The sequence below is a fragment of the Pseudophryne corroboree genome, chromosome 5, assembly GCF_028390025.1.
Source record: "Pseudophryne corroboree isolate aPseCor3 chromosome 5, aPseCor3.hap2, whole genome shotgun sequence".
Lineage (NCBI taxonomy): Eukaryota > Metazoa > Chordata > Amphibia > Anura > Myobatrachidae > Pseudophryne > Pseudophryne corroboree.
In genome coordinates, this window is record NC_086448.1 from 759,814,570 (window position 1) to 759,839,423 (window position 24,854).

Here is a 24,854-nt window from a genome sequence, read left to right on the forward strand (position 1 = left end):
CTCCCCTCCTATTAGCTGCTCTCTATAGACTACCCTGATTCTGTGTCTGCTGCTCCCCTTCTATTAGCTGCTCTCTATAGTCTACCCTGATTCTGTGTCTGCCGCTCCCCTTCTATTAGCTGCTCTCTATAGACTACCCTGATTCTGTGTCTGCTGCTCCCCTGATATTAGCCGCTCTCTATAGTCTACCCTGATTCTGTGTCTGCTGCTCCCCTCCTATTAGCTGCTCTCTATAGACTACCCTGATTCTGTGTCTGCTGCACCCCTCCTATTAGCCGCTCTCTATAGACTACCCTGATTCTGTGTCTGCTGCACCCCTCCTATTAGCTGCTCTCTATAGACTACCCTGATTCTGTGCCTGCTGCTCCCCTCCTATTAGCTGCTCTCTATAGACTACCCTGATTCTGTGTCTGCTGCTCCCCTGATATTAGCTGCTCTCTATAGACTACCCTGATTCTGTGTCTGCTGCTCCCCTCCTATTAGCTGCTCTCTATAGACTACCCTGATTCTGTGTCTGCTGCTCCCCTCCTATTAGCCGCTCTCTATAGACTACCCTGATTCTGTGTCTGCTGCACCCCTCCCATTAGCTGCTCTCTATAAACTACCCTGATTCTGTGTCTGCTGCTCCCCTCCTATTAGCTGCTCTCTATAGACTACCCTGATTCTGTGTCTGCTGCTCCCCTGATATTAGCTGCTCTCTATAGACTACCCTGATTCTGTGTCTGCTGCACCCCTCCTATTAGCCGCTCTATATAGACTACCCTGATTCTGTGTCTGCTGTTCCCCTCCTATTAGCTGCTCTCTATAGACTACCCTGATTCTGTGTCTGCCACTCCCCTTCTATTAGCTGCTCTCTATAGACTACCCTGATTCTGTGTCTGCTGCTCCCCTGATATTAGCTGCTCTCTATAGTCTACCCTGATTCTGTGTCTGCTGCAGAGGCGTAGCTTCTGGGCGTGGCCACACTCCAGAAGGGGTGTGGCCACGCCCCAGAAGGGGTGTGGCCACTGAAAATGGCCCACAGTGCCAGTTACATTGCCCCACAGTGCCGGATACAATGCCCCACAGTGCCGGATACATGCCCCACAGTGCCGGATACATGCCCCACAGTGCCGGATACATGCCCCACAGTGCCGGATACATGCCCCACAGTGCCAGATACATTGCCCCACTGTGCCAGATACATTGCCCCACTGTGCCAGATACATTGCCCCACTGTGCCAGATACATTGCCCCACTGTGCCAGATACATTGCCCCACTGTGCCAGATACATTGCCCCACTGTGCCAGTTACATTGCCCCACTGTGCCAGTTACATTGCCCCACAGTGCCAGATACATTGCCCCACAGTGCCAGATACATTGCCCTACTGTGCCAGATACATGCCCCAGTGTGCCAGATACATGCCCCACTGTGCCAGATACATGCCCCACAGTGCCAGTTACATTGCCCCACAGTGCCAGATACATTGCCCCACAGTGCCAGATACATTGCCCCACTGTGCCAGATACATGCTCCACTGTGCCAGATACATTGCCCCCCAGTGGCAGTTACATTGCCCCACATTGCCAGATACATGCCCCACAGTGCCAGATACATTGCCCCACTGTGCCAGATACATGCCCCACTGTGCCAGATACATGCCTCACTGTGCCAGTTACATGCCCCACTGTGCCAGTTACATGCCCCACTGTGCCAGATACATGCCCCACTGTGCTCCCCCGAGTCCCCCCACCCGCCGGTCACTCACCGCCTGTTGTGAGGGGAGGAGAGCGCAGCGCCTCTCCTTCCCCTCACCGCTCCAGGTCTCCGGCGGCTGTGTGGCGCCGGTTCGCCAGCCAATCAGAGCTCGCGGACCGGCAGCCAATCAGGAGCCGGTCCGCAAGCTCTGATTAGCTAACGCCGGAGACCGGACACACGCAGCGCTGCTGGCAGCGCTGCTAGTGCTGGCAGCGGCGGTGAGGGGAGGGAGAGACGCTGCGCTCTCCTCCCCTCACATTTCGGCGTGACGGGGGTGAGTGGGGCATGATGCCCTGGCCGCCGGTGGCGCCCCCCTCTCCTGGGCCTGCCAAGGCGCCCAGGGCACGTGCCCCACTCGCCCTACCCTAGTTACGCCTCTGCCAGTTACATTGCCCCACAGTGCCAGATACATTCCCCACTGTGCCAGATACATGCCCCACTGTGCCAGATACATGCCCCACTGTGCCAGATACATGCCCCACTGTGCCAGATACATTGCCCCACAGTGCCAGATACATTGCCCCACTGTGCCAGATACATTGCCAATTACATTGTCCCACTGTGCCACATACATGCCCCACTGTGCCAGATACATTGCCCCACTGTGCCAGATACATGCCCCACTGTGCCAGATACATGCCCCACTGTGCCAGATACATGCCCCACAGTGCCAGATACATTGTCCCACAGTGCCAGATGCATGCCCCACTGTGCCAGATACATTGCCCCACTGTGCCAGATACATGCTCCACTGTGCCAGATACATGCCCCGCTGTGCTCCCCCGAGTCCCCCCCCCCCCCCCGCCGGTCACTCACCGCCTGTTGTGAGGGGAGGAGAGCGCAGCGCCTCTCCTTCCCCTCACCGCTCCAGGTCTCCGGTGGCTGTGTGGCGCCGGTTTGCCAGCCAATCAGAGCTTGCGGACCGGCAGCCAATCAGGAGCCGGTCCGCAAGCTCTGATTGGCTAACGCGGGAGACTGGACACACGCAGCGCTGCTGGCAGCGCCGGTGAGGGGAGGGAGAGACGCTGCGCTCTCCTCCCCTCACATTTTGGCGTGACGGGGGCGAGTGGGGTATGATGCCCTGGCCGCCGGCGGCGCCCCCCTCTCCTGGGCCTGCCAAGGCGCCCAGGGCACGTGGCCCACTCGCCCTACTCTATTAGCTGCTATCTATAGGCTACCCTGATTCTGTGTCTGCTGCTCCCCTCCTATTAGCTGCTCTCTATAGACTACCCTGATTCTGTGTCTGCTGTTCCCCTCCTGTTAGCTGCTCTCTATAGACTACCCTGATTCTGTGTCTGCTGCTCCCCTCCTATTATCTGCTCTCTATAGACTACCCTGATTCTGTGTCTGCTGCACCCCTCCTATTAGCTGCTCTCTATAGACTACCCTGATTCTGTGTCTGCTGCTCCCCTCCAATTAGCTGCTCTCTATAGACTACCCTGATTCTGTGTCTGCTGCTCCCCTCCTATTAGCTGCTCTCTATAGACTACCCTGATTCTGTGTCTGCTGCTCCCCTCCTATTAGCTGCTCTCTATAGACTACCCTGATTCTGTGTCTGCTGCTCCCCTCCTATTAGCCGCTCTCTATAGACTACCCTGATTCTGTGTCTGCTGCTCCCCTCCTATTAGCTGCTCTCTATAGACTACCCTGATTCTGTGTCTGCTGCTCCCCTCCTATTAGCTGCTCTCTATAGACTACCCTGATTCTGTGTCTGCTGCTCCCCTCCTATTAGCTGCTCTCTATAGGCTACCCTGATTCTGCGTCTGCTGTGCCCCTCCTATTAGCTGCTCTCTATAGACTACCCTGATTCTGCGTGTGCTGCACCCCTCCTATTAGCTGCTATCTATAGGCTACCCTGATTCTGCGTGTGCTGCACCCCTCCTATTAGCTGCTATCTATAGGCTACCCTGATTCTGTGTCTGCTGCTCCCCTCCTATTAGCTGCTCTCTATAGGCTACCCTGATTCTGCGTCTGCTGCTCCCCTCCTATTAGCTGCTCTCTATAGGCTACCCTGATTCTGCGTCTGCTGTGCCCCTCCTATTAGCTGCTCTCTATAGACTACCCTGATTCTGTGTCTGCTGCACCCCTCCTATTAGCTGCTATCTATAGGCTACCCTGATTCTGTGTCTGCTGTACCCCTCCTATTAGCTGCTCTCTATAGACTACCCTGATTCTGTGTCTGCTGCTCCCCTGATATTAGCTGCTCTCTATAGACTACCCTGATTCTGTGTCTGCTGCACCTAGGGAGGCCAATCCCGGGATCGGCGGGATCCCGGGATTTGGGCCCAAAAAAGCCGGGATTTGAATCCTGGGATTGGAGCCTCCAATCCCGGGATTCAAGGGATTACATTGCGCATGTGCGGGAGGGTGGGTGTAAGTAATATTACTTACTAATATTAGGCGTGCAGCAGCCATGGACAAGCTGAACGCGGCGGCACTTCAAATGTGGCGCCGGCCGCTAGCCAATCAGAGCTGGCGGAGCGGCAGCCAATCAGGGAAGCTGCCGCGTCAGCGGCAGCCAATCAGGAGCGACTGCGGCGGCCGCTTCCCTGATTGGCTGTCGGTCCGCCAGCTGTGGTTGGCTAGCGGCCGGCGCTTCATTTGAAATGCCCGCGTTCAGTGTGTCCATGGCTGCCGCGGCCGCCCGCCTAATAGTAAGTGTTATTACTTACACCCACCCTCCCGCGCCGCTACCAACCCTCTCGCACCGTTAACCTACACCCTCCCTCCCGCACCGCTACCTACACCCACCCTCCCGCATCGCTACCTACACCCTCCCTACTTCCCGCACCGCTACCTACACCCTCCCTCCCGCACTGCTACCTACACCCTCCCTCCAGCGCTGCTCCCTACAACCTTCACTGGTCCCTACTGCAATCCTGGGATCCCGGGAATCCCGGGATTGACCGTTTTTCAATCCCGAATCCCGGGATTGAAAAAACGGCCCGAGATTGGCCTCCCTAGCTGCACCCCTCCTATTAGCTGCTCTCTATAGACTACCCTGATTCTGTGTCTGCTGCTCCCCTCCTATTAGCTGCTCTCTATAGACTACCCTGAATCTGTGTCTGCTGCTCTCCTCCTATTAGCTGCTCTCTATAGACTACCCTGATTCTGTGTCTGCCACTCCCCTCCTATTAGCTGCTCTCTATAGGCTACCATGATTCTGTGTCTGCTGCACCCCTCCTATTAGCTGCTCTCTATAGACGACCCTGATTCTGTGTCTGCTGCACCCCTCCTATTAGCTGCTCTCTATAGACTACCCTGATTCTGTGTCTGCTGCTCCCCTCCCATTAGCTGCTCTCTATAGACTACCCTGATTCTGTGTCTGCTGCACCCCTCCTATTAGCTGCTCTCTATAAACTACCCTGATTCTGTGTCTGCTGCTCCCCTCCTATTAGCTGCTCTCTATAGACTACCCTGATTCTGTGTCTGCTGCTCCCCTCCCATTAGCTGCTCTCTATAGACTACCCTGATTCTGTGTCTGCTGCTCCCCTCCCATTAGCTGCTCTCTATAGACTACCCTGATTCTGTGTCTGCTGCACCCCTCCTATTAGCTGCTCTCTATAGACTACCCTGATTCTGTGTCTGCTGCTCCCCTCCCATTAGCTGCTCTCTATAGACTACCCTGATTCTGTGTCTGCTGCTCCCCTCCCATCAGCTGCTCTCTATAGACTACCCTGATTCTGTGTCTGCTGCTCCCCTCCTATTAGCTGCTCTCTATAGGCTACCCTGATTCTGTGTCTGCTGCTCCCCTCCTATTCGCTGCTCTCTATAGACTACCCTGATTCTGTGTCTGCTGCTTCCCTGATATTAGCTGCTCTCTATAGACTACCCTGATTCTATGTCTGCTGCTCCCCTCCTATTAGCTGCTCTCTATAGACTACATTGATTCTGTGTCTGCTGCTCCCCTCCTATTAGCTGCTCTCTATAGGCTACCCTGATTCTGTGTCTGCTGCTCCCCTCCTATTAGCTGCTCTCTATAGACTACCCTGATTCTGTGTCTGCTGCTCCCCTCCCATTAGCTGCTCTCTATAGACTACCCTGATTCTGGGTCTGCTGCACCCCTCCTATTAGCTGCTCTCTATAAACTACCCTGATTCTGTGTCTGCTGCTCCCCTCCTATTAGCTGCTCTCTATAGACTACCCTGATTCTGTGTCTGCTGCTCCCCTCCCATTAGCTGCTCTCTATAGACTACCCTGATTCTGTGTCTGCTGCTCCCCTCCCATTAGCTGCTCTCTATAGACTACCCTGATTCTGTGTCTGCTGCACCCCTCCTATTAGCTGCTCTCTATAGACTACCCTGATTCTGTGTCTGCTGCTCCCCTCCCATTAGCTGCTCTCTATAGACTACCCTGATTCTGTGTCTGCTGCTCCCCTCCCATTAGCTGCTCTCTATAGACTACCCTGATTCTGTGTCTGCTGCTCCCCTCCTATTAGCTGCTCTCTATAGGCTACCCTGATTCTGTGTCTGCTGCTCCCCTCCTATTCGCTGCTCTCTATAGACTACCCTGATTCTGTCTGCTGCTCCCCTCCTATTAGCTGCTCTCTATAGACTACCCTGATTCTGTGTCTGCTGCTCCCCTCCTATTAGCCGCTCTCTATAGACTACCCTGATTCTGTGTCTGCTGCACCCCTCCCATTAGCTGCTCTCTATAGACTACCCTGATTCTGTGTCTGCTGCTCCCCTCCTATTAGCTGCTCTCTATAGACTACCCTGATTCTGTGTCTGCTGCTCCCCTCCTATTAGCTGCTCTCTATAGGCTACCCTGATTCTGTGTCTGCTGCTCCCCTCCTATTCGCTGCTCTCTATAGACTACCCTGATTCTGTCTGCTGCTCCCCTCCTATTAGCTGCTCTCTATAGACTACCCTGATTCTGTGTCTGCTGCTCCCCTCCTATTAGCCGCTCTCTATAGACTACCCTGATTCTGTGTCTGCTGCACCCCTCCCATTAGCTGCTCTCTATAGACTACCCTGATTCTGTGTCTGCTGCTCCCCTCCTATTAGCTGCTCTCTATAGACTACCCTGATTCTGTGTCTGCTGCTCCCCTCCTATTAGCTGCTCTCTATAGACTACCCTGATTCTGTGTCTGCTGCTCCCCTCCCATTAGCTGCTCTCTATAGACTACCCTGATTCTGTGTCTGCTGCTCCCCTCCTATTAGCTGCTCTCTATAGGCTACCCTGATTCTGTGTCTGCTGCTCCCCTCCTATTCGCTGCTCTCTATAGACTACCCTGATTCTGTCTGCTGCTCCCCTCCTATTAGCTGCTCTCTATAGACTACCCTGATTCTGTGTCTGCTGCTCCCCTCCTATTAGCCTCTCTCTATAGACTACCCTGATTCTGTGTCTGCTGCACCCCTCCTATTAGCTGCTCTCTATAGACTACCCTGATTCTGTGTCTGCTGCTCCCCTCCTATTAGCCGCTCTCTATAGACTACCCTGATTCTGTGTCTGCTGCTCCCCTCCTATTAGCTGCTCTCTATAGACTACCCTGATTCTGTGTCTGCTGCTCCCCTCCTATTAGCTGCTCTCTATAGACTACCCTGATTCTGTGTCTGCTGCTCCCCTCCTATTAGCTGCTCTCTGTAGACTACCCTGATTCTGTGTCTGCTGCTCCCCTGATATTAGCTGCTCTCTATAGACTACCCTGATTCTGTGTCTGCTGCTCCCCTCCTATTAGCTGCTCTCTATAGACTACCCTGATTCTGTGTTTGCTGCTCCCCTCCTATTAGCTGCTCTCTATAGACTACCCTGATTCTGTGTCTGCTGCTCCCCTCCTATTAGCTGCTCTCTATAGACTACCCTGATTCTGTGTCTGCTGCTCCCCTCCTATTAGCTGCTCTCTGTAGACTACCCTGATTCTGTGTCTGCTGTGCCCCTCCTATTAGCCGCTCTCTATAGACTACCCTGATTCTGTGTCTGCTGCTCCCCTCCTATTAGCTGCTCTCTATAGACTACCGTGATTCTGTGTCTGCTGCACCTAGGGAGGCCAATCCCGGGATCGGGATCGGCGGGATCCCGGGATTTGGGCCCAAAAATGCCGGGATTTGAATCCTGGGATTGGAGCCTCCAATCCCGGGATTCAAGGGATTACAGTGCGCATGTGCGGGAGGGTGGGTGTAAGTAATATCACTTACTAATATTAAGCGGGCAGCAGCCATGGACAAGCTGAACGCGGCGGCACTTCAAATGTAGCGCCGGCCGCTAGCCAATCAGAGCTGGTGGAGCGGCAGCCAATCAGGGAAGCTGCCGCAGCAGCGGCAGCCAATCAGGAGCGACTGCTACGGCCGCTTCCCTGATTGGCTGCCGCTTCATTTGAAAAGCCCGCGTTCAGTGTGTCCATGGCTGCTGCGGCCGCCCCTCTAATAGTAAGTGTTATTACTTACACCCACCCTCCCTCCCGCGCCGCTACCAACACCCTCCCTCCCGCACCGCTACCTACACCCTCCCTCCAGCGCTGCTCCCTACAACCTTCACTGGTCCCTACTGCAATCCCGGGATCCCGGGATTGACCGCTTTTCAATCCCGAATCCCGGGATTGGCCTCCCTAGCTGCACCCCTCCTATTAGCTGCTCTCTATAGACTATCCCGATTCTGTGTCTGCTGCACCCCTCCCATTAGCTGCTCTCTATAAACTACCCTGATTCTGTGTCTGCTGCTCCCCTTCTATTAGCTGCTCTCTATAGACTACCCTGATTCTGTGTCTGCTGCTCCCCTCCTATTAGCTGCTCTCTATAGACTACCCTGATTCTGTGTCTGCTGCTCCCCTGATATTAGCTGCTCTCTATAGACTACCCTGATTCTGTGTCTGCTGCACCCCTCCTATTAGCCGCTCTATATAGACTACCCTGATTCTGTGTCTGCTGCTCCCCTCCTATTAGCTGCTCTCTATAGACTACCCTGATTCTGTGTCTGCTGCTACCCTCCTATTAGCTGCTCTCTATAGACTACCCTGATTCTGTGTCTGCTGTTCCCCTCCTATTAGCTGCTCTCTATAGACTACCCTGATTCTGTGTCTGCTGCTCCCCTCCTATTAGCTGCTCTCTATAGACTACCCTGATTCTGTGTCTGCTGCTCCCCTCCCATTAGCTGCTCTCTATAGACTACCCTGATTCTGTGTCTGCTGCTCCCCTCCTATTAGCTGCTCTCTATAGACTACCCTGATTCTGTGTCTGCTGTTCCCCCCCTGTTAGCTGCTCTCTATAGACTACCCTGATTCTGTGTCTGCTGTTCCCCTCCTATTAGCTGCTCTCTATAGACTACCCTGATTCTGTGTCTGCCGCTCCCCTTCTATTAGCTGCTCTCTATAGACTACCCTGATTCTGTGTCTGCTGCTCCCCTGATATTAGCTGCTCTCTATAGACTACCCTGATTCTGTGTCTGCTGCTCCCCTCCTATTAGCTGCTCTCTATAGACTACCCTGATTCTGTGTCTGCTGCTCCCCTGATATTAGCTGCTCTCTATAGACTACCCTGATTCTGTGTCTGCTGCACCCCTCCTATTAGCTGCTCTCTATAGACTACCCTGATTCTGTGTCTGCTGCACCCCTCCTATTAGCTGCTCTCTATAGACTACCCTGATTCTGTGTCTGCTGCACCCCTCCTATTAGCTGCTCTCTATAGACTACCCTGATGCTGTGTCTGCTGCTCCCCTCCTATTAGCTGCTCTCTATAGACTACCCTGATTCTGTGTCTGCTGCTCCCCTCCTATTAGCTGCTCTCTATAGACTACCCTGATTCTGTGTCTGCTGCTCCCCTCCCATTAGCTGCTCTCTATAGACTACCCTGATTCTGTGTCTGCTGCTCCCCTCCTATTAGCTGCTCTCTATAGGCTACCCTGATTCTGTGTCTGCTGCTCCCCTCCTATTCGCTGCTCTCTATAGACTACCCTGATTCTGTCTGCTGCTCCCCTCCTATTAGCTGCTCTCTATAGACTACCCTGATTCTGTGTCTGCTGCTCCCCTCCTATTAGCCTCTCTCTATAGACTACCCTGATTCTGTGTCTGCTGCACCCCTCCTATTAGCTGCTCTCTATAGACTACCCTGATTCTGTGTCTGCTGCTCCCCTCCTATTAGCCGCTCTCTATAGACTACCCTGATTCTGTGTCTGCTGCTCCCCTCCTATTAGCTGCTCTCTATAGACTACCCTGATTCTGTGTCTGCTGCTCCCCTCCTATTAGCTGCTCTCTATAGACTACCCTGATTCTGTGTCTGCTGCTCCCCTCCTATTAGCTGCTCTCTGTAGACTACCCTGATTCTGTGTCTGCTGCTCCCCTGATATTAGCTGCTCTCTATAGACTACCCTGATTCTGTGTCTGCTGCTCCCCTCCTATTAGCTGCTCTCTATAGACTACCCTGATTCTGTGTTTGCTGCTCCCCTCCTATTAGCTGCTCTCTATAGACTACCCTGATTCTGTGTCTGCTGCTCCCCTCCTATTAGCTGCTCTCTATAGACTACCCTGATTCTGTGTCTGCTGCTCCCCTCCTATTAGCTGCTCTCTGTAGACTACCCTGATTCTGTGTCTGCTGTGCCCCTCCTATTAGCCGCTCTCTATAGACTACCCTGATTCTGTGTCTGCTGCTCCCCTCCTATTAGCTGCTCTCTATAGACTACCGTGATTCTGTGTCTGCTGCACCTAGGGAGGCCAATCCCGGGATCGGGATCGGCGGGATCCCGGGATTTGGGCCCAAAAATGCCGGGATTTGAATCCTGGGATTGGAGCCTCCAATCCCGGGATTCAAGGGATTACAGTGCGCATGTGCGGGAGGGTGGGTGTAAGTAATATCACTTACTAATATTAGGCGGGCAGCAGCCATGGACAAGCTGAACGCGGCGGCACTTCAAATGTAGCGCCGGCCGCTAGCCAATCAGAGCTGGTGGAGCGGCAGCCAATCAGGGAAGCTGCCGCAGCAGCGGCAGCCAATCAGGAGCGACTGCTACGGCCGCTTCCCTGATTGGCTGCCGCTTCATTTGAAAAGCCCGCGTTCAGTGTGTCCATGGCTGCTGCGGCCGCCCCTCTAATAGTAAGTGTTATTACTTACACCCACCCTCCCTCCCGCGCCGCTACCAACACCCTCCCTCCCGCACCGCTACCTACACCCTCCCTCCAGCGCTGCTCCCTACAACCTTCACTGGTCCCTACTGCAATCCCGGGATCCCGGGATTGACCGCTTTTCAATCCCGAATCCCGGGATTGGCCTCCCTAGCTGCACCCCTCCTATTAGCTGCTCTCTATAGACTATCCCGATTCTGTGTCTGCTGCACCCCTCCCATTAGCTGCTCTCTATAAACTACCCTGATTCTGTGTCTGCTGCTCCCCTTCTATTAGCTGCTCTCTATAGACTACCCTGATTCTGTGTCTGCTGCTCCCCTCCTATTAGCTGCTCTCTATAGACTACCCTGATTCTGTGTCTGCTGCTCCCCTGATATTAGCTGCTCTCTATAGACTACCCTGATTCTGTGTCTGCTGCACCCCTCCTATTAGCCGCTCTATATAGACTACCCTGATTCTGTGTCTGCTGCTCCCCTCCTATTAGCTGCTCTCTATAGACTACCCTGATTCTGTGTCTGCTGCTACCCTCCTATTAGCTGCTCTCTATAGACTACCCTGATTCTGTGTCTGCTGTTCCCCTCCTATTAGCTGCTCTCTATAGACTACCCTGATTCTGTGTCTGCTGCTCCCCTCCTATTAGCTGCTCTCTATAGACTACCCTGATTCTGTGTCTGCTGCTCCCCTCCCATTAGCTGCTCTCTATAGACTACCCTGATTCTGTGTCTGCTGCTCCCCTCCTATTAGCTGCTCTCTATAGACTACCCTGATTCTGTGTCTGCTGTTCCCCCCCTGTTAGCTGCTCTCTATAGACTACCCTGATTCTGTGTCTGCTGTTCCCCTCCTATTAGCTGCTCTCTATAGACTACCCTGATTCTGTGTCTGCCGCTCCCCTTCTATTAGCTGCTCTCTATAGACTACCCTGATTCTGTGTCTGCTGCTCCCCTGATATTAGCTGCTCTCTATAGACTACCCTGATTCTGTGTCTGCTGCTCCCCTCCTATTAGCTGCTCTCTATAGACTACCCTGATTCTGTGTCTGCTGCTCCCCTGATATTAGCTGCTCTCTATAGACTACCCTGATTCTGTGTCTGCTGCACCCCTCCTATTAGCTGCTCTCTATAGACTACCCTGATTCTGTGTCTGCTGCACCCCTCCTATTAGCTGCTCTCTATAGACTACCCTGATGCTGTGTCTGCTGCTCCCCTCCTATTAGCTGCTCTCTATAGACTACCCTGATTCTGTGTCTGCTGCTCCCCTCCTATTAGCTGCTCTCTATAGACTACCCTGATTCTGTGTCTGCTGCACCCCTCCTATTAGCTGCTCTCTATAGACTACCCTGATTCTGTGTCTGCTGCTCCCCTGATATTAGCTGCTCTCTATAGACTACCCTGATTCTGTGTCTGCTGCTCCCCTCCTATTAGCTGCTCTCTATAGACTACCCTGATTCTGTGTCTGCTGCACCCCTCCTATTAGCTGCTCTCTATAGACTACCCTGATTCTGTGTCTGCTGCTCCCCTCCTATTAGCTGCTCTCTATAGACTACATTGATTCTGTGTCTGCTGCTCCCCTCCTATTAGCTGCTCTCTATAGGCTACCCTGATTCTGTGTCTGCTGCTCCCCTCCTATTAGCTGCTCTCTATAGACTACCCTGATTCTGTGTCTGCTGCTCCCCTCCCATTAGCTGCTCTCTATAGACTACCCTGATTCTGTGTCTGCTGCACCCCTCCTATTAGCTGCTCTCTATAGACTACCCTGATTCTGTGTCTGCTGCTCCCCTCCCATTAGCTGCTCTCTATAGACTACCCTGATTCTGTGTCTGCTGCTCCCCTCCCATTAGCTGCTCTCTATAGACTACCCTGATTCTGTGTCTGCTGCACCCCTCCTATTAGCTGCTCTCTATAGACTACCCTGATTCTGTGTCTGCTGCTCCCCTCCCATTAGCTGCTCTCTATAGACTACCCTGATTCTGTGTCTGCTGCTCCCCTCCCATTAGCTGCTCTCTATAGACTACCCTGATTCTGTGTCTGCTGCTCCCCTCCTATTAGCTGCTCTCTATAGGCTACCCTGATTCTGTGTCTGCTGCTCCCCTCCTATTAGCTGCTCTCTATAGACTACCCTGATTCTGTGTCTGCTGCTCCCCTCCTATTAGCTGCTCTATATAGACTACCCTGATTCTGTCTGCTGCTCCCCTCCTATTAGCCGCTCTCTATAGACTACCCTGATTCTGTCTGCTGCTCCCCTCCTATTAGCTGCTCTCTATAGACTACCCTGATTCTGTGTCTGCTCCTCCCCTCCTATTAGGTGCTCTCTATAGACTACTCTGATTCTGTGCCTGCTGCTCCCCATAATTAACAGTGTAACCATCTGGACAATCAACTGCTTCTTTTACTAAAGATGCATTGATGCCCCAAACCATTATCTTGACTGGGGCCCCAAAGGGACGAAATACGACCCTGGGTGTCACTGAGGTTATCAGGCACTAAAATTAGGAATGTCTCTGAAAGAGATATCTTTATTTTATGTAATGCGGGCAGTGGCTACAGATCTCATAAGTCATCGTCTTACCAATTCGTCCATTTAGTCACTCCAGTGTCTGGCGTAACAAGCCATACCTTCCCCTTCCCTTCCCTCCAAGCCAGTCAGAGAAACACTGCCCCAGAGGAGGCAAATAGCTAAAGATCAATGGAGTGTGCATACAGAAAAGCTGCTTTTTTAATTTATACTGTATATTGATCTCTGCAATGCTCCGTGTGTTGTAGCTCTGTCTCTGGAATGCTCCCTGTATTGTATGTATTTCTCATGCTGCCATTGTTGTGTCTCCGAATGTAAACATTCTTGTGTGGAGGAGGAGGGGGAGCTTGGGCATCTACAGTGTATTAGCCTAGGGTGGCTGGGACCACTAACCCGACCCTGTTTAGAATATGATTTACTGTTAATGAATACAGGCAGGGGTGAAGCCAGAACTCTGTTGGCTCCACCACTAGGCTTCTAAAGATACACCTCTCTCCACATTGGTTGTTCATTTTATGCCCCATTATATTGCCCTAGTTCATTTTATACCCACACAGCAGTTCACATTATATCACACAGTGTCAGCAGTTCATATTATGCCATATTGTATTCCCCAAGCTCACAATATGCCACTGGTAGTGCTGCCAGTACACATTATGCCACACAGTGCCGCCAGTTCCCATTATGCCACACAGAGTATGGGGACCAACCAGCTCCAACCTGAGGGGGGTAATAAAAACAACATGTATAAAGGAATACAATTCCAAGCAATCGCTCGGGCAAGACGGTGAACATCCCTATCAGCTCACCTGCGCTTCCCGAAACACATAAGGCCCTAGATCACGTCGCCGCTCCATAATCTTCTGTGCCTGCTCCGGAGGTATGTCAATCTGTAGAGCCGGCGGGATGGAGGAGTTGATGAAACAGTTGATGATAGCGGTGATCTTGCTCTGAATGATGGAGTCCTCACAATGAGAGTGGCACAAATCCTGGAAGATACGTAACAGTCAGTAATGACATTATTAAACACGCCCTTGCTAAACTGTCATTGCTGATGTGCCGCATAGTGCAATATCCTGGTTCTAAGCAACTCATTACTATTCTACAGGATTTCCGGCTTCAGATAAGTCTTTATAACACTCACAAAACCACTGCAAACGCTCTACTGCAGTATGAATAATTCCATCTAACGTAGGATATGCTGAATTATGTTTTAAAGATGAACAGTTATAGCTTGATGGTGTGTAATGGTAACCACTGTCACAATCTAGCCTGCAGAGAGCTGTTTACTGGCGCTATGCCCATTCAGGGTGCAAATAGACCCTCTTATATTCCTAGTAGCCATTAGCTTAAGCACAGTTGCTGCAGTTCTATTAAATAGTTCTGTTATAGATTATAGGGGAGATGTAATAGGGTGTGAGAGTCAGAAAGTGAAAGATTTTGGGAAAGTTCTCCTATTTTTTTTTTTAAAGTGGCAATCATTTACATGGCAAAATCAACCTGGTTTATCCATGTAAATGATTGCCACTTTAAAAAAAAAACACAACAACAGAAGAACTCTCCCCAAATCTTTCACTTTCTTTTTTATTTTTTTTAACGTTTTATTGGTCGATTTACAGTAATACACAAAATCTGTGTGTTTCATAGGCACAGAAAAACATCATAGTACAAAGATATACACAACAAAGAAATAATATAACGATCAAGTGAATAAATCTTTTTTTTTTCTTTTTTTAAGTAAGATGACGGAGATAGTGCAAGAGAAGGAAGAGTCCTCTAGGTCTATGGTGTGGCCAACCAGCCTAGGGGAGTGAGAGAACGGGAAGAAAAGAGACAGGAAGAAGAAAGGACAAGATTAAGGACAAAAAGGGAAATAGAGAGAAGAGGAGGGGGGTCCGAGTGGCGGGGTCCGGGCAGTCCGGGTGCGTAGCTTAATTAGCTACAGAATGGGGAGGCGGCATTTTGAGAAGTGAGCCAAGGTGCCAAGACTTTATCGAACGCCCTGGCAGATTGTCTAATGACACTGGTCATATATTCCATTTTATAGACGTACCAAATGTAACCGACGACGGATTGCAGGGATGGTGGGGAGGGCAACCTCCAGGCCTTTGCAATGTGACATGTCGTAGCAATAGTCACTTGACGTAATAATTTGTTCTGATGTTAAGTTAAAATCGGGAGGTCTAGAGGCAGTAGAAAGTATTTAGGGTCCAGTGGGATTGAAATAGAAAATAGGAGCGAAAGAAGTCGATCAAATTCTTTCCATAAAGGTACTAGTTTCGGGCAAGTCCACCAAATATGCATGTACGTCCCCTCAGAAGCACAACCCCTCCAACAGCCATCTGTAACATCAGGGTACATCGCCTTTAAACGAGAAGGTACATAATACCAACGATATACCAGTTTATACACATTTTCCTTTATCCTAACACAGATAGAGCTAGAGGACGCATTACTCCATATTTTTCCCCATTCCTCCTCATCCAACGTGACACCCAAATCCCTCTCCCAGGCCAATTCTCTGTGATCTCTAGGAGTGGCAGAGCTCTGCAATAGCAAAGCATAGAGAAAACGACACCAAAATAACATATACACTCATGTCGGCCTTTTGACCTAGAACATGTCGACCTAAAGACCCTGTCGACCTAGACACCCTGCCGACCTAGTTACTGTCGACCAATAGTGGTCGACCTAGACATTGTCGACCTAGTTACTGTCAACCTTCCATACCACACCCAGTTCATACAGTAGGGAGATAATGGAACTGTGTATGACTTGATGAATAGGCTCTTAATAATACTGTTTGTGAGCTCTCTAAATCCAGACTTTAAGAATAATGGGGGTATGTATCACGCCTTAGAGAGAGATAATGTACCAGCCAATCAGCTTCTATCATGTTACAGGCTATGTTTGAAAAATGTCAGGACCTGATTGGCTGGTACTCTATCTCTCTCCACTTTATCTCTCTACAAGGTTTGATACATAGCCCCCAATGTTACCGCATCATTCAAGTGGTTATAACTATGGTCATATATTTGTGAATAAATTTGAAATGCTGATGCTCGCTTCAAAACCCACTGTGTGCGACTGCACTGCCGCAAGCCCTCGGCTTACAAGAGCAGCTGACATCACTATTGTCAGCAATTGCACTAGGCCCATTCTGTTTTGTGAGACCATCTCATGCGCTGTCCATATATTTATTACAAGTACTCAAGTTTTTATAAGATGATAACGTTTGAGAAAACAAGATTTATGGTAAGAACTTACCGTTGTTAAATCTCTTTCTGCGAGGTACACTGGGCTCCACAGGGAATGACATTAGGGGGGAAAGTAGGATCTTGATCCGAGGCACCAAAAGGCTCAAAGCTTTGACTGTTCCCAGAATGCATAGCGCCGCCTCCTCTTTAACCCCGCCTCCGTGAACAGGAGCTCAGTTTTTGTTAACCAGTCCAATGCAGTAGCAGGCAAAAGAGACGACAACTGTTAGTAGCCACATACACCACATTCTCACGACAGGAGAAGGTGTCAGCGGCTAATGCCATACCAACCCAAAAAAGTTAAGTGCGTCAGGGTGGGCGCCCTGTGGAGCCCAGTGTACCTCGCAGAAAGAGATTTAACAACGGTAAGTTCTTACTATAAATCTCATTTTCTGCAGCGGGGTACACTGGGCTCCACAGGGAATGACATTGGGGATGTCCTAAAGCAGTTCCTTATGGGATAGGACGCACTGTAGCGGGCACAAGAACCCAGCATCCAAAGAAAGCATCCTGGGAAGCGGAAGTATCGAAGGCATAGAACATTATGAACGTGTTCACTGAGGACCACGTAGCCGCCTTGCACAATTGTTCAAGGGTCGCACCACGGCGGGCCGCCCAAGAAGGTCCAACCGACCGAGTAGAATGGGTCTTTATGATAGCAGGAACTGGAAGGCTAGCCTGTACATAAGCATGTGCAATCACCATTCTAATCCATCTGGCCAGGGTCTGCCTGTGAGCAGGCCAGCCACGTTTGTGAAAACCAAACAGAACAAAGAGAGAATCCGACTTCCTGATGGATGCAGTTCTCTTCACGTAGATACGGAGTGCCCGTACTACATCCAAAGACCTCTCTTTGGAAGACAAGTCAGGAGAGGCAAAGGCCGGAACCACAATCTTCTGATTAAGGTGGAAAGAAGACACCACCTTCGGTAAATACCCGGGATGTGTTCTAAAAACCACCCGATCACGGTGAAAAATCAGATAAGGTGACCTACAAGACAAAGCACCCAAATCCAACACCCGTCTAGCAGAGCAATAGCCAGCAGAAACAATACCTTAAGAGAAAGCCACTTAAGGTCTGCAGATTCAAGAGGCTCAAACGGAGACCCTTGCAACACCTCCAGAACCACCGACAGGTCCCAAGGAGCCACAGGCGGGACATAAGGAGGTTGAATCCGCAACACACCCTGAGTGAACGTATGCACATCAGGTAAAGTCGCAATCTTTCTCTGGAACCAAACCGACAAGGCAGAAATATGAATCTTGATGGAGGCCAGAGGAAGGCCCAAGTCCAGGCCTTGTTGTAGAAAGGCCAGAAGTTTGGCCGTACTAAACTTGTAAGCGTCATAATCGTTAGATGCGCACCAAGCAAAGTAAGAGTTCCAGACCTTATGGTAAATCCGAGCAGAAGCCGGTTTCCGGGCCCTCAATATGGTTTGAATGACCGCCTCAGAAAATCCTTTGGCCCTCAAGACGGAAGCTTCAAGAGCCATGCTGTCAAAGCCAAACGGGCTAAATCCTGATATACACAGGGGCCCTGAACGAGGAGATCTGGGCACTGTGAAAGTAGAAGGGGACGCTCTATCGAGAGACCCCGAAGGTCTGAGAACCAATGCCGTCTGGGCCACGCGGGATCGATCAGAAGCAGGATGCCTCCTTCTTGCTTGAACTTCCTTATTACTCTGGACAGGAGTGACACAAGAGGGAACACATATGGCAGCTGAAAGTTCCATGGAATTGCCAGTGCGTCCACGAACGCTGCTTGAGGATCCCTTGTCCTTGCTCCGAAGACCGGAACCTTGTGCTTGTGTCGAGATGCCATCAGGTCCACATCTGGAAGGCCCCACCTGTCCACGAGGAGTTGAAACACTTCTGGATGGAGGCTCCACTCTCTGGCGTGTACGTCCTGATGACTGAGAAAGTCCGCTTCCCAGTTTAGGACCCCCGGAATGAATACTGCCGATATGGCTGGCAGATGGCATTCCACCCACTGAAGAATCCGTGATACTTCCCTCATCGCCATGCAGCTTAGAGTGCCGCCTTGATGATTGATGTATGCCACTGTGGTGGCGTTGTCCGACTGTACTTGAACAGGTCTGTTCTGTATAAAATGCTGGGTCAAGTTCAGTGAGTTGAACAACGCCGCAATTCCAGAATGTTTATCGGGAGGAGAGACTCCTCCTCGGTCCACCGACCCTGAAGGGAGTGTTGCTCCAACACCGCGCCCCAACCTCTCAAACTGGCATCCGTCATCAGAGGGACCCAGTTGGAGATCCAGAAGGGACGACCCCTGCTCAATCGTTGGTCCTGAAGTCACCAGCTCAGTGACAGACGGACCTCTGGAGACAAGGAGATCATGTGAGACCTGATCCGGTGAGGCAGGCCGTCCCACTTGGCAAGAATCAGCTTCTGCAGAGGGCGGGAATGGAATTGAGCATACTCCACCATGTCGAAAGCTGACACCATGAGACCTAGCACTTGCATTGCCGAATGTATCGACACTTGCGGACGAGATAGGAAGCAACGAATCCTGTCCTGAAGCTTCAGAACTTTCTCCTGAGACAAGAACAACCGCTGGTTGTGCGTGTCCAACAATGCCCCCAGGTGCACCATGCTCTGAGCAGGGACCAGGGAAGATTTCTTCCAGTTGATGAGCCACCCGTGGGCTTGTAGAAACCGGATAGTCAGATCCAGGTGGCGTAGGAGAATTTCTGGGGAATTTGCCAGGATCAACAAGTCGTCCAGATACGGTAGGAAGCTTCAAGAGCCATGCTGTCAAAGCCAAACGGGCTAAATCCTGATATACACAGGGGCCCTGAACGAGGAGATCTGGGCGCTGTGAAAGTAGAAGGGGACGCTCTATCGAGAGACCCCGAAGGTCTGAGAACCAATGCCGTCTGGGCCACGCGGGATCGATCAGAAGCAGGATGCCTCCTTCTTGCTTGAACTTCCTTATTACTCTGGACAGGAGTGACACAAGAGGGAACACATATGGCAGCTGAAAGTTCCATGGAATTGCCAGTGCGTCCACGAACGCTGCTTGAGGATCCCTTGTCCTTGCTCCGAAGACCGGAACCTTGTGCTTGTGTCGAGACGCCATCAGGTCCACATCTGAAAGGCCCCACCTGTCCACGAGGAGTTGAAACACTTCTGGATGGAGGCTCCACTCTCTGGCGTGTACGTCCTGATGACTGAGAAAGTCCGCTTCCCAGTTTAGGACCCCCGGAATGAATACTGCCGATATGGCTGGCAGATGGCATTCCACCCACTGAAGAATCCGTGATACTTCCCTCATCGCCATGCAGCTTAGAGTGCCGCCTTGATGATTGATGTATGCCACTGTGGTGGCGTTGTTCGACTGTACTTGAACAGGTCTGTTCTGTATAAAATGCTGGGTCAAGTTCAGTGAGTTGAACAACGCCGCAATTCCAGAATGTTTATCGGGAGGAGAGACTCCTCCTCGGTCCACCGACCCTGATGTTATGATTCCAGTACTTCTGACCAGAGGAGATCTTATGACAGAGGCCAGAGTACTGGAAGGAAATGCTGGTTACGGGAGCGGGAAAGCCTAGTAACCCCTGGCGCCCTAACTCCGTTGTCTCGCCCGTGTAATCAGAAATCCCCTGCGAGACTATGGTTGCTTGAGCCCATGGCAGCCGCGTTTGAAGGGCGGATTATGTTTGCCCAACTCCGATGCCCCCTCAGGTCTTAATGGGAGACAAAGGGAAATCCGAGACAGGGTGATAACAAGGGGCCCTCTGACTAAGCAACCAGGCCAGGGGCTACAAGCTAACTAACTTAAACCAGAAGTATGTGCGGACAAACCGCCAGGGAAAAGGACAACCAAAAATCCACTAATCCGTTACTCCTATCCAGCACCGCTGGATACCAGAGTGGATTTGTGGGAGCGGAATCCTCCGCAAAAAGCTCCGAAACACAATATAACCAAATAATAAATAGTAAGCGGTCAAGCCGCAACACACGGCTACGCCGCGACTCACGAACACCACAGGATGTTAAAGGTGCTCGGTCTGGACTCCAGGAAAGGATGACAACTTCCGAGTACTGGATCACTGAGGACAGGAACGACCGGATAGAACAGGACTGGAAAACTCTCTGCAACTGACACAGCAAACAGGAAGCTATAACCGGCGTCTGTGAGAAGTCCTGAGAGTGCCTTTAAATGGAAGCCCTCCAATCAGGAGCCAGACAGGGCTAATTACAACATGCCGTGCAGCTGCATGCTGCACGGCCAGGAACCAATGAGGTGATTAACTTAGACCCAGCAACGGGGAACGCGGTCCGACAGTGGCGTCCCCGTTGCTAGGGTCTGTGCGGCTCCGTGCGCCCGGCGTCTAGCGTTGCTAGGGAGCCGACGGCTGTCCGCATGCGGCGTCCCTAGTTGCTAGGCGCCGGGCCGCACTGACGAGCGGACCCTCGGCGCCTAACAGTACCCCCCCCTTGAGGAGGGGTCAAGGAACCCCTAAGGCCAGGTTTCTGAGGAAATTCTCGAAAAAATGCCCTCTTGAGCCTCGGGGCATGGAGATCCTTATCCAGGACCCAAGACCTTTCTTCTGGACCATAACCTCTCCAATGTACCAGAAAATAAAGCCGACCCCGGGACAACTTGGAATCGAGAACCTTCTCCACCAAGAACTCCTGCTGACCCTGTACATCTACTGGTGATTTCCCCTGAGAGACCTTTCGAGGAAATCTACTGGAAGAAACGTATGGTTTCAACAAGGAGCAATGGAAGGTATTTCCGATCCGGAGAGTTCTTGGTAAACGTAACCGGAAAGCAACTGGATTGATTTTTTTTATAATATGAAATGGTCCAATAAATTTGGGGCCCAATCTGGCTGAGGTTTGTCGAAGTTTAATGTTGCGAGTCGACAACCATACCCTATCTCCTACTTTAAAAGTGCAAGGCCGCCGGAGCCTGTCAGAAAATTTTTTCTCCCGAAATGCCGCTTTTCTGAGAGCAAGGTGCACTTTTCTCCAAATGAGTCTGAGATGAGAGGTCAAGGTCAGCGAGGAGACAGAGGAATGTTGAAAAAAGGAATTAGCCCTGGGGTGAAAACCGAAAACTGTAAAAAATGGAGACACATTGGTGGAGGAATGACAGGCATTGTTGTAAGCAAACTCCGCCAAAGGAAGAAACTCGGACCAATCATTTTGGAGTTTGGCAGAGTACAAACGCAAATACTGTTTTAATGATTGATTAACTCGCTCAGTCTGCCCGTTGGATTGGGGATGGTAGCCGGACGTTAAAGACAATTTCATCTTTAATGAGGCACAAAAAGACTTCCAAAATTGTGCAATGAATTGTGGACCCCGATCAGAAACAATATCAGTGGGTAATCCATGGAGTCTGAAAACATGGCGGAGGAACAAAACTGCCAATCCCTGGGCAGATGGCAGTCGGGGAAGAGCAATGAAATGGGCCATCTTGCTAAAACGGTCCACTACTACCCATATGACTCGGCATCCGGCTGACAGAGGGAGGTCTACCACAAAATCCATGGAAATATGAGACCATGGCCTGAGAGGAACATTTAAGGGCATAAGTTGACCGATAGGCAAGGAACGGGGAACTTTATGCTGTGCACAGACTTGACAAGAAAAAACAAACTCCTTAATGTCTTTGGAAAGACCAGGCCACCATACTGAGCGGGAGACTAATTCCAAAGTCTTAGAGATCCCCGGATGCCCGGCAACTTTGCTATCATGAAACTCAGTCAAAACAGTTGCTCTCAAAAACTCAGGGACATAAAGACGACCAGCAGGAGTATTTCCAGGAGCTTGATGTTGAAGCTGCTTTAACTGGGTGAATAAATCTTGTGTGAGACCTGCCCGAATGACTGAAGACGGAAGTATGGGAGTAACAGGACTGTTATCATGAACTGGAAGAAAACTGCGTGACAGGGCATCCGCCTTGGTATTCTTGGAACCTGGCCTGAAGGTGATAAAAAACTTGAAACGAGTAAAAAATAAAGCCCAACGAGCCTGCCGGGCATTCAGCCGTTTAGCTGATTCGATGTACTGAAGATTTTTGTGATCAGTCAAAACTGAAATGGTATGTGTTGCTCCCTCAAGCCAATGCCTCCACTCCTCGAAAGCCCATTTAATAGCCAGTAATTCCCGGTTACCAACATCGTAGTTGGATTCAGCAGAAGAGAATTTCCTGGACATAAAGGCACAAGGATGTAATTCTAGAGAGTCCGGATCCTTCTGAGACAGGATAGCCCCTACTCCAACCTCCGAGGCATCAACCTCAACAATGAAAGGCAATTCTGGGTTGGGATGTCTGAGGACTGGGGCTGAGATGAAGGCTTGTTTCAAGGCCTGAAAAGATACTTCAGCTTCACGTGACCAGTTGGTTGGATCCGCTCCCTTCTTAGTCAGTGCCACAATGGGAGCAACCAGGTCGGAGAAAGAATGAATAAATCTTCTATAATAATTCGCAAACCCTAAAAAGCGCTGAATTGCTTTTAAGTTGGTGGGTTGCGCCCAACTAAGGATGGCTTGGAGCTTCTTTGGTTCCATACAGAATCCCCGAGGGGAAATAATGTACCCTAAAAAGGATACCTCCGTGACATGAAATTCACACTTCTCCAGCTTGGCATATAGGTGATTTTCACGTAATTTTTGAAGAACCTGACGCACCTGGGTAACATGTTGTTCAATAGAGTCAGAATAGATCAAAATATCGTCTAAGTAGACGACTACGAATCTTCCAATAAAATCACGGAGCACATCGTTAATGAGATCCTGGAAAACTGCCGGAGCGTTAGACAGGCCGAATGGCATAACCAGATACTCGTAGTGACCCGATTGAGTACTGAATGCCGTTTTCCACTCATCTCCTGACTTGATTCGGATGAGGTTATACGCTCCTCTCAGGTCAATCTTAGAAAAAATCACAGCCGAACGTAGCTGATCAAAGAGGACAGAAATCAGCGGCAAAGGGTAAGTATTTTTTACTGAGATCTTATTCAAGGCTCTAAAGTCAATGCAGGGTCTGAGTGATCCATCTTTCTTCTCCACAAAGAAGAAGCCTGCACTTAAAGGGGATTTAGATGGCCTGATAAATCCTTTCCCTAGGCTCTCTTTAACATACTCATTCATGGCCACAGTTTCTGGTCCGGACAATGCATATAACCTTCCCTTTGGCAATGTGGCACCAGGAATTAGCTCAATAGCACAATCATAAGGCCGATGGGGAGGCAGAATGTCCGCATTGCCCTTGGAAAATACATCAACAAAATCCTGGTATTCCACAGGAATAGGTGCGGGAATGACAGCAGCAATTCTGAGGGGAAGCGTAATACATTCCTTATTACAGATGGTACCCCATTGTGAGATCTCCCCCGACTGCCAATCAATGATGGGATTATGAAAGGCCAGCCAAGGGTGACCCAGAACCACTGGAACTGCTGGGCAATGGGTAAGGAAAAATTCAATTTTTTCGGAATGAAGAGCTCCAACCGAAAGTAGAACAGGGGGTGTACAGAGAGACATAACCCCATTGGATAAGGGACTCCCATCTAAACCATGCATGGTGATATGCCTACCCAAGGTTAACTGAGGAATACCTAAGGCCTTGGCCCACGTTAAGTCCATAAAGTTCCCTGCAGCTCCACTGTCAACGAAAGCCGACACCGAAGAACAGAGGCTGCCAAAGGAAACTTTAGCTGGGACTAACAGGGAATTATTCGAGGAGATAAGCTGCAGACCAAAGTGAACCCCCTCACAATTCACTTGGTCGAGGCGTTTCCCGACTTGCTCGGACAATTACGGGCAAAATGTCCTTTACCCCCACAGTACAAACAAAGACCAGAATTTTGCCTTCTGGTTCTTTCTTCAGGAGACAGCTTGGAGAGACCCATCTGCATGGGCTCCTCTATGTCCACAGGAATGGAAAAAACACAAGGGGTAGACCCGACAGGTGCTCCTTTTTCAGCCCTCCGCTCTCTGAGACGACGATCAATCTTAATAGAAAGCTCCATGAGTTTATCGAGAGTCTCAGGAGCGGGATACTGAAGGAGACTGTCTTTTATAGACTCAGATAAGCCGAGGCGAAACTGACTGCGCAGGGCTGGGTCATTCCATCCACAGTCGTTCGACCAACGGCGAAACTCCGTACAATAAATCTCTGCGGGATTCCTACCCTGTCTGAGAGCACGTAACTGACTCTCGGCGGATGCCTCTCTATCAGGGTCATCATACAATAGCCCTAAAGACCCCAGAAAGGCGTCTACAGACAACAATGCCGGATCCTCTGTTCTTAAACCA

General features: G+C 50.7%; 1 protein-coding gene across 3 annotated transcripts in view; it reads right to left on the minus strand.

Moving 5' to 3' along the window:
- The window catches only part of RGS22 (regulator of G protein signaling 22), a 273,655-nt gene that overhangs the window by 36,913 nt on the left and 211,888 nt on the right, over positions 1-24,854 (minus strand). For all 3 annotated transcript variants that reach the window (XM_063924195.1, XM_063924194.1, XM_063924193.1), the window contains exon 22: positions 14,112-14,291. In XM_063924195.1, coding sequence (XP_063780265.1) covers positions 14,112-14,291 — 180 coding nt within the window. The remainder of the gene's footprint in view (positions 1-14,111; positions 14,292-24,854) is intronic.